The sequence below is a fragment of the Gambusia affinis genome, linkage group LG09, assembly GCF_019740435.1.
Source record: "Gambusia affinis linkage group LG09, SWU_Gaff_1.0, whole genome shotgun sequence".
Lineage (NCBI taxonomy): Eukaryota > Metazoa > Chordata > Actinopteri > Cyprinodontiformes > Poeciliidae > Gambusia > Gambusia affinis.
In genome coordinates, this window is record NC_057876.1 from 8,541,276 (window position 1) to 8,551,923 (window position 10,648).

The 10,648-nt window shown below is 38.1% G+C and overlaps 1 protein-coding gene and 1 pseudogene across 1 annotated transcript; both read left to right on the plus strand.

Annotated features, from left to right (window-relative positions):
* The first annotated feature begins 103 nt into the window (after positions 1 to 103).
* LOC122837183 lies at positions 104 to 5,452 on the plus strand (annotated as a pseudogene).
* Positions 5,453 to 5,587: 135 nt separating this feature from the next.
* LOC122837182 (transforming growth factor beta activator LRRC32-like) lies at positions 5,588 to 10,648 on the plus strand. The gene is made up of 2 exons (XM_044127351.1): positions 5,588 to 6,724; positions 6,827 to 10,648. The coding sequence occupies exons 1-2, from the start codon at positions 6,635 to 6,637 to the stop codon at positions 8,693 to 8,695; spliced, it is 1,959 nt and encodes a 652-aa protein (XP_043983286.1). The 5' UTR covers positions 5,588 to 6,634; the 3' UTR covers positions 8,696 to 10,648.

The window sequence follows — 10,648 nt, forward strand, 5'->3', positions numbered from 1 at the left end:
GTTTTTAAATGAGTTCCATCTCCGAGAGGCAACAAGAGGACAGTTCCTCATTTAGAAACTCATTTTGAAACTGCGGGTTTCCGGCGTGCACTGATGTGCGACCTCACCCATTTGAGTAGCTGGGGGAACATCCCGTCAGCAGGTCACTATGCTCTATAATGCTTTATTCTCACTAACGGCGATCATGTTTTGTCTTAGCCTTTTCCTCGCGCACAGGGTCAGTGTTTTAGAGAAAGATTTTCAGAAACTCCGAGGGGACATAAGTCAGCAATTAAATCAGCAACGTTCTGAGGGAGTCCATGGGAAACTGGCCAAGATGTCTAAAACAAGGGAGGTATGTTAATGATTACGCATTATGGCGTCATCTTGGACACTACTACTGAGATTTATACCATTAGCGAGTATTCAGATAGTGCTGCAATAATAAATTTCCTCTCAATACTTTGTTTTCTCCCAGGGCATGAAGCAAAGTGTTTTCCAAAGAGCTCAGAGTTCTCTGGAGAGCTCTTCTAGGAGAGTAAAAAAGAGAACAGAGCAGCTGCAGAGGTGGGTTTGGAGCCGAGAACTAAAAACTAAAATGTGCTTATTAGTTATGCTCTACACTGCAAAACCCAAGTAGTAGGCGAAAACTCCTCTTGCTTCAAAGCAGTTTATTAACCAGGATGCACAAACTTTTAATATGATTAAAATGACACGCATTGTTTGATTTCAAAAGTAGTGAATCAAGTTAGAACCCAACTGCTCTGAGTAATTTGAGGAAGCTACACATAATACAGCCAGCTCTTCAGGTGTCTGTGAACTTGCCAAGTTCACAAAACTTTAGATGTTTTCTAATGTAGACATTATCACCATAATGTCTACATTATAGTGAAGCCAACTAAAATTGTTAGTTTGTATTATTTTTTTGAGGTGAAGTTCTTTGAAGTGGTTACAGTTGGTTGTTGTGAGTAATGTTTCTCTTTCCTGTTTGATTAGCTGACAGCTAGTCCGATGGCGGCTGCTTTAACTGACTGCCTGAAACAATTGAATGAGAAACGTGTCACTGCAGTACAACACTATGATGGCAATTATTAACATTTACAATCAGCAAACTGTTATGTTTGGTGTTGTTTTTTAAGCCAAGCAAGGTCTGTTTTCCTATGTGGAGTCCCTTTGGGTTACATTACTTTGAAATGTATGGTTAAGGGCTTTTTTGCCTTATTTTAAATTTCAAATAGTTGTACATTTTTTAAGAACATTAACAGATCTTTTGACAGACTTTGTAATGATGTATGTTGTCTATTGTATCATACTTATTGAATCTCATGGTTGTTGTTTTTTCAGATATTATAAAACAAATTGAGTAATAATTTTATAGTTGTAATTTATTAAAAACATATTAATTATTTTAAGGACAACTAACTTTTGTTCCATAACTGGAAGCAAGATACCGTCTCCAAAGTTTGAACCGTATTATAATAAATTTAAAATTAATTACTCAAGACAACACATTTAAGTCATGAAATGTAAACATGTGCAAAAGTTTTTTTTTTTTGTTTTTTTTTTAAAGCAACTAAGTTTTTATCAAGCGCCGAAATTTGATGGAACTTTTATAGACTAAGTTATTGTGAAAAGCCAAGTCATGGTAACTTGTCTCATTTATGAGCTGAGATGTGGTACTGGGTTTTACAGTGTAATCTGGTAGTGGGATCAGAAACGATATCTTCACAGTTAATAAAATTAAAGCATGATTTTTATCTGCTTCCCTTGCCAGCGCCGTTGTCATTCCTACAGTTGAGAGCTAACACTGACAAACAGCCAGAGAGAAGAGGTAAAACTAAATTCAAGTACTTGGCCTCAGTTCTACTCCTTCCTGCCATTATTTTTGAATAAATGTGTTTTGCCTTTCCCCCCAGGAAATATAACTGTGATCCCCTGGACTGTTTCTGCACAGCGAGGAAATGCAATTTCACAGAGGGAAAATAGGATCGTTGTCCAAGAAGATGGTTATTACTTGGTGTTTGGACAAGTATTGTGTCATTCCAAATGAAGCGTAACTAAGTTGATATTGCATATGATTTATTCCAAGTATTCAAGCTAATTTTCTACTTAACTCACAGGTTTTGTTTCAAAGTCAAAGCACAGTTAGGGGTCATGTCATTCAAATCTGGAGCTCCACTGAGGCAGAGACGAGACCCACAGAGCTCTTGCGCTGCCTGCAGCACATAACAGAGGGAGATTATGACAATATGTGCTACACTGCAGGTCAGTGAGTACCAACAGCTGCTGCTTTTTGTTACATGTAAGCAGACAAATTCAAGGGTTCAGTAAGAATTGCTATATTTTATAGTAGGCCAATCTTTGCAGGCCACAGCGCTTTACAAAGATTAAGAAATCTTTGCTTATTGTCTTTTAAAAAAAAGACAATAAGCATGAAAGACACAAATTTTATCGTAATTCGAAAAACTGAGGAAAAAAATGGTTTGTAAGCAGAGATTGATGTGGTCAACAGTCCGAGCTGCTCTAACGAGAGCTGTCCTGCCGCCGAAAAGAAAAGAAAGAACAGGTCCAACTTTCCAGAATGTCAGAATGAACCAAATGTAGCACAGTAACATATCACAAGTCTAAATTCTTCCAAGGCCAATCAGCAAACTGTTGATAAATATTCATATTTTTATCAATATTTTGTGTGCAGGACTCTTACGACGTGAAACTGACTTTCTGTCATTTTGATCATGAGTCATTTTCTATAGTCCACATGAGAAGCTAATCTGGTTGCTGAACTTACTTTAAAAAAATACAAATAAAAACTCTCCATAACTTGTAATTGTAAGGAATGTGCACCTGCACGAGTAATTCTGAATACCACAAGCAACATTTTAGCTAGAAAGAGGAACAACTTTCTAGTCTTATTCCAGGTGAAATTAAATGAATAGTAAAAAAATAAATGTTGATATTTGAAAAGTGTTACGTCAAAAACCCACGATGCTAATTAAAGAAATTATCCAATTATGGCCATTTGGAGCTGCAAGCACCCACATGAGTTAGGACAAAAGTCATCTGTTCACTAATTTGTCCTGAGAAGAATAATGGTTGAAGAATGTAGAATGTTGTGGGATAATTAAAGTTAAAAAATGCCTAAGAGATTCCTATTGACCTCTGAAAGAAAGATTTATGAATACTGGACTGAAACGACCATAAATTCTTAGCATAACTTTTTAAGCTTTTGAAGATACAATAAACGTATTTCCAAATACAATTTTAGATTTAGAAACTTTGTTTTACTTTAAGTTTTACTATTAGGAATTTGATTTTAGATACCATTGATTTTAATTCTAACCAGCAGGACATCTAAGCAAGAAGGATGAGATAAGAGTGTGCTATAATTATAGAAAATGACCTGCCACTGCCAGCGTAGCTATCAAACAGGGGGAGAAAAAGCTTTTATCTAAAAAATGGTTCGTATTCTTTAAACCTGCGCCTCTGCTCTTGTACAGGTCAGCTCGTCTTTCAGCACCGACCCACATATTTAAGTAGTTACACATAAGAGTGAGGAACCATAACAATTATTCTTAAGGGCAGATGTTTTCGCTAAATGACTTAATGTGTGTCCAAATACATGTACACTCTTCTTTGAACTGTGTTCTAGTCGGCTTGTGTCAGGCCAACCGCAACATGATAAATGTGGATAAAATAGCAGGAATCACAGCCATTTATGAAGTTAAAGGTAAAACTTTAAAAGTATTCAGAAATAGTTCTAGAGCCATTTTTCATGCCATGCTAGAGCTTGAAATTTCAATTTACTCTCAAAATAAAGCATCTAATAAATATGTATTTTAAGCAAAAATATAAAATAGATCATTATAATTTTTAATAATTTTTAAATATGATTATTTAATCATATTTAACTGCGCCACTGTGGGCTGCACAGTGGCGCAGTTGGTAGAGCTATTGCCTTGCAGCAAGAAGGTCCTGGGTTCGATTCCCGGCCCGGGGTCTTTCTGCATGGAGTTTGCATGTTCTCCCTGTGCATGGTGGGTTCTCTCCGGGTTCTCCGGCTTCCTCCCACAGTCCAAAAACATGACTGTCAGGTTAATTGGTCTCTCTAAATTCTCCCTAGGTGTGAGTGTGTGTGTGCATGGTTGTGTGTCCTGTATGTCTTTGTGTTGCCCTGCGACAGACTGGCGACCAGTCCAGGGTGAACCCCGCCTTTCGCCTGGGATGCAGCTGGAGATTGGCACCAGCAACCCTCCTGACCCCATTAGGGAAGAAGGGTGTAAGAAAATGGATGGATGGATGGATGGATGGATGGATGGATGGATGGATGGATGGATGGATGGATGGATGGATGGATGGATTATCCGGTTTTAGGTACGTGTCTAACCAAACGATACCGATTTCTTTACTGACGAGAAAGCAGCCTCAATGAGCCCCTAATTTACTAAACACACAGCATTATGTAAAGTCTATGTTTGTTTTTTAGCTTTACATAATGTTATAATGCTATTCCCTCATCAAAAATTTACTTGGAGTGTTGCCTTGATTCTTTTATGCATCTTTGAGAAATCCTTTAATCTCCCGTGGCAACCACTGAGCTGTGCAAAATGCCTGGGTGGACCAAGCTCTGTCTCGGAGCTGCAGTTTGCAAGTTTCCATGCTACTGACTCACAGATACATACATACACCTCCCCCGTGGCTTTCCCACTCAGCTCCTTCAGACTAGCCAGCAGCAATTTGCAAACACCTGGTGGAAATGAGCTCATACTGCACAGATAATGGCAGGTAAAAAGTTGTTAAAGGGTTTTTATGGAAGCACTGTTGTGATGACGTCCTGAAGCCGGAGTTTCAGAAAAAAGGAGGAGTTTTTAGTGACAGAGCATTTTCATAACAACTGAAAGTAACAAAGTTACTTGATTGTGCTATAAAATGCCACTGTGCCCAGAAAATGCATAATACTGCCCCTTTAAAGTTGTTGAAAACCTATCCAGACTAGGATAATGATAAGTTGTTCATCAAGTTACATTTTATCTGTAAAAAATAAAAATAAAAATACAGAAAAAATGGGAAAACATATAAAGAATAAAAAGGTATTTCAGTTTGAACCTATAGACAACCTCACATGTTTCTTTGTTCCAGGCACTGTGCACTTGCCTCTGGGTGAGGAACTGGAAAGGATGATCCCTTGTCGACCATCGACTCTGATCTCTCTGGAGGCTGACTCAACCTTTTTTGGTGTCGTACAGCTAAACTGAAACAAGTTCACATAAATAAATGGCGTTACTGCAGGAAGTGGGAAACTGCCACAGAGCTGTGTGGAAGGATGCAGATAAACAACTATCAGCAACAGGAAAACAGCTGGAAACTTTTCTAAGTGTAAACAATATGCTCACACAGCTAAACATTTAATTGGAGCACATTTATAATGTGGGAGGGGGGAATAAAACTTACATTACGAAGGATTTTTTTAACCAAATCAAATGAATGTTTCGGTTATTTGTATGTTCACTGTAGATTATTTGTATATAACATCGCACGAGGTTGGAGCGCATGCAAAAAGAAGGATTTTTGACCATTTCTAATCACCCAATCCTGAGTCTTTTCTTCTGCGCCCTTCGTTTCAGCTCGCAGCACTAGTTGTCCATAGATTAACTGGGAGAAATCGGGGATCACTGATTTTGTGTCCAATCAACAATTTCTGTCTTGATGTTGTCAAAAATTTGGGATAACTTTGCTAGTACATGGTATTTCCAAAAACACATTAGACTATAACAGATCCTTCAGACTTAACAGTAGGAATGAGGAGTTTTAGAGAGTTTTTGTTTCACTTCCCTTGTCTTTGTGCTCACTGCGTGTTGCCGCACAATGAATGTGGCTTAAAGAAATTAGCCTTTGTGAAGTTATAATTTTACCCCACAGAAACACAAACCTCCTGGATGAGTAATTTGAAGTAAAAAAAAAAAAAATCAGCATAAAAAAAACCCAAAAACCTAATTTGAATTCTTTATCCTTAAAAATGTATATTTTAAAACTTTTCCCCTGTGTGGTTGTCTGTTGCTGCTCTTTCTCTGTCCCACTAGGATCTTTCATCACTCTATTTTAAAGTGTCTCTTTATACCTCGCCAGTCCCTCCTGCTCCACCAACGCGTTGTCTGTTTATTTGTTCCTCTCCTCTATTTTAGGACTGATTTCCGCTTTCCGCAGACTTTGGCAGGAACAAACAGATGTGTAAATTTACATCACTTTGTAAAGGCTTTACTTGGTTGAAATGAAGCTGCACAAGGCAATGTAAATCCTGCAATGTCTTTAATCAATTAAAAATGCGTAAATAATTCAGCTTATGCAAGTGTCGTAATTGTTAACCTTTTTAGAGTTCTTTTTCTTTTCCCAAACTTGCAAGAAACTAAATCAAAGAGATGAGCGTATGTGTTGGAAATCCATTTACATATTCTAAATAAAAGGAGATCTGTTTGCTTCACTTTAATAAAAAGAGACAGATAATCAGTAGTCTTTGTCTAAAAATAGATACCACGCTGTCTGTATCTATTGTCCACAGCTGTTTACTCTGTTGCTTTTTTTTTTGTGAAGCATGGGCTATAAGAGGTGGCGTGTGTGAGCTCTGAGCACAGCAGGGGTACAGTATAGCAGAGCAGACACAATGGTTAGACATATGTTCTCTAATCTTGTACTTCTTTGGTCAATTACCCATGGCTTTTACAGACCTGGAGGGACTCATCATGCTTCAAAGGTAGGCTCAACGGCAAATTCTTACTAGAGATACATTTAGGCCCGAGTTTTCTTGGGACGTGTAGTTTATTTTAACCATGATTAATGTTCATTTCATTTAAAGAGTCAGTCCTGGAACAATCAGAACCTCTCCTCTGTCCCCTTGGACCTGGATGTAAGGCTCCGAAGGCTCGACCTGTCAAATAACGTCATCACACAGTTACATGCGTTTGCTCTGCCGTGCTTGGAGGAGCTTGACCTGAGCGGCAACCAGATGGATCTTATCTCCGAGGCGGCTTTTGGAAACCTGGCCCGGCTTGAACGTTTGAATTTGTCCAGGAATCGACTGAGCGTCAGCCTTGGCAGCAACAGCAAAGCCCTCAGATCCCTCGGCGGACTCAGGAGCTTGGATATATCAATGAACGGCTTGAGTAATGGCGCTGCTGAGCTATTACTGAGAAACAAGTCTTCCCTTGATCAACTTAAGATGACTGGTAATGTTTTAATAAAACTGTCACCCAGCCTGTTTCGAGAGAGCAAAAGTATAAGGAGTCTTATTATTGAGGACAATCTGATATCAGAAATTGCACCGCAGACGTTTGAACCACTAAGCCGATTAGAATCTCTCAACTTGGCAAGAAACAATCTTGCATTTATCTGTGATTTTACATTGCACCAGGTGAAATATCTGAATCTCAGCAGAAATTCAGTGGAGTTCTTTGTTACTCCAGAGGACGTTGTGTTGTACAATCTTGAAGTTCTTGACCTCAGTCACAACAAGCTGTTATACTTCCCAATTCTACCAAAAATGAATCAACTAAAGTATTTACATTTGCAGAACAATTTGCTTGGCGCTCTGGATTCAGAGGCCGTGATGGTAACTGAAGTAAACTCTCTTTATCGGGGCGTTGTAAATGAGACGATACTTCAAAAGAATTATTTTCATGCAAACTGGAGGCTAATGCCGCTGGTTTACATTGACTTGAGCTTTAACCGCTTTGCCTCTTTTCCTCTTGAGACATTGAGCTTGCTTAACTCTTTAGAAACACTCAATTTTAGCCACAACTGTTTGCAAAACATAAACTGGGATGTTAGAAATTATAGTAATCCGATGCAAGTTCGTCAGATAATTTTCCATTCCTTGAAGCATCTCGACTTGCAGGGCAACGATCTGACCCATCTGCCCCTGCTCTTCCTCAAGACGCTCACACAAATTGAAACACTGACTCTACAAGACAATTCATTGCAACCGTGTGGCATTTTGAGTGGATCTTTGTCAAAAAATCATGAAGATTTTCATCATTTCTGCACTACATTTGGGCAGCTGAAGACTCTTAAGCACCTCAATCTTAGAGAAAATGACATAAAAATACTTCCGCCAAATGCCTTTCAGGGGACCTCACTCATTTCCTTAAATCTTGCCAAAAATCTCCACATGCTAATACATGAGATGGCACTGGAAGGTGTGCAAACAACTTTACAGTCTTTGATAATCAGTGGGATAAACATAAACAGCTCGGGTCTGTCTTTACCCTGCATGCCTGCACTGACTGAGATCAACATATCAAACAACAGACTTAATGCAACACCTAGCAGCTTAGGGTGCTCTCCTCTTAAAGTAATCGATGTAAGAAACAATGACTTTATGACCCTAAACTATTCTTTGGTTGAGGCTGTATCCACAAATCTGACTACAATGTTTATTAGTGGCAACCGTTTCAACTGCTGTGACAGCAGATGGTTGACAGTCTTGAATGACATGAGGGTTAAGCTGCCTGACATTAGCCAGGCCGAATGCTTTACACAAGTGAGGAACTTGACAATGTCAGAATACCTAAAAAGTCCTTTGTTTTACTGCTCCTTTGAAAGAAATGGGCAGGGAGTTCATTTTGGAGGAATGGTCATAACATTGTTATTTGTGACTATATTATCATTAGTGCTCATTTTTTTTAGCAGGAAGCTTTGCTGCACTCAAAGATCTTCTGTGGTGTGATATTTACAAAGTCTGCATAGTGTAAAGCTCTAGCTAAATGTTTAAATACTGCTCTTTGTACAACGTGGAATGATTATGGAACATAAAATTGCAAAAATGTTCATAAAACAAGACCTGGGTGGTTTGAGATAATTTATTCTTGAATCCATAGTGTCAAAAAAAATCTATGTTTGTACAGAAAGTAGTCTGTTTGATAATGGGTGATTTGTGGAGCTTTAACCAATAACTGACCAACTTTTAAATACTTTTTGATTGTTGCTTTTATCCTACCCTAAAGGGTACCACAAAATATCATACCATTTCAAGCCATAATGCTCATTCTTTGTGGATAGTGATGCTGGTGAACCAGCAGCTTCTAGTTTATGACAGGCTTAAGCCTTTGTGGTTTCGGGGCTATTCTTATAGAAGCCAACCAATATCCTTTTATGTCTTTGGTCAGATAGTGGAAACTTGTTCACAACTGGTTGCTCCAACATGACAGTGATCCCAAATACACATTAAAAATGGTGTAGCTAACTTGCACAAGTTGCTCCTTGAAAATTGGAATTGCAGTCCACAGCATCATGAGGAGGGACTGTCAGGCTGATGGCTAACTAAAAAATTAAATTACTAATTGTTTTCTCCAAGTTCCAATCGTCAATTGCAAAATAAGCTGTTTAGACATTTTGGCAAAGATTTTCCTGTGTGCAATCAAAACATTCAACCATGCTGCTCAATCTGAAAATTCATTTTCAATACAAATTTGGCACCACTTAAAGGGAAATAAACTTATTTCCAGCAGCATAAAACGATCAACAAAAAGCATTGTTTGAGAATTATGTTTACTTTTTAAGCGGAGGATGCTTGTATATATGATGCCGATTGGCCGTGTGCGAAACTCCCAAATGTTTATAAAAATCCCTGAAATTGTTTGTTGTTGCTTACAAGTATATATGATTTTTGGTTTTAATCAAAGTTTAAAATTAATATGACAGTAATGTCTATGATGAGTGCATGTTAACCTCTGACCAGAACTTTACGTTTAAAGTCAGCAATCAACACTCGAAGGCAAACTGGACAACAGATCAGCTTTCCTGACAACTCCTGGGAGTTTCACTCTGCTTGACTCAGAAAAGTGTCTGCGAAAACAATTTTCCTTTTTGACTAAAGGAAGCAAAATTTCCTGTATAAGTTGGCACATGCAAAGCATTCTGTACATCTTTACAAAACATGTCACTTCACATCACCAACTCAGCGCGAAGGTTATGATTTGAATCGACACTAAGGCTCCCAAGTTGTGTTGAATACAGAGGAACAGATCCGCTGCCCAAACTTTGTGAAGCGTTTGTTAGCATATAAAACTGCAGCTTGAGCTGAAATACTTTTGATATGAAGCCTTTCACAAGATTCCCAGAATAAAGATCGGAGAAATCCAAGCAAGAATCATCAAACGGAAAATACCAGTAACACTTTCAGCATGAACCCTTGCGAAAATGAAATACAGTTCTCTTCAAACATCAAACATCAATCTGAGTTTTCTAACAGACGTGGATTTAACCCTGGAAGATGTCATTCTGCATCAGTCTTGCTGCACTTAATAAATATGCTGTACTTAATTACCACAATGTGTTGGCAGTCTTTATTTAAGAGTCTGAATCTTCTGGTTTAATACCTACAGATAAATCACATGAAGTTTGAAGGGAATCCGTTTCCCTTTCTGTGAATTTCAGTTTCTATGTTTTTGTTTTTGTTTTTTGTTTTTTTTTAGCCCAGCAGATGTTTTCCCTGTGAACCATAAAATACAGTAGCCTAAAAAAAAACAGTTGTGCTAAAAGGCAAACCTTTTGGGCTCTAAAATAAATACAACCTAATAAATTATTTTAAAAAATTGTTGTTTCCACCTTTTAAATGACTTATGTCCTGTACAGTTAAGCCAAAACAAGAATAAAGGAAATCTGTTAGCATGGAAAATAT

Bases quoted from the DNA above. Each gene is read 5' to 3' on its own strand.
- LOC122837182 (XM_044127351.1), top strand. From the start codon at position 6,635: ATGGTTAGACATATGTTCTCTAATCTTGTACTTCTTTGGTCAATTACC. The intron at 6,725-6,826 runs GTAGGCTCAACG...TTTCATTTAAAG, and splicing joins GGACTCATCATGCTTCAAAG to AGTCAGTCCTGGAACAATCA.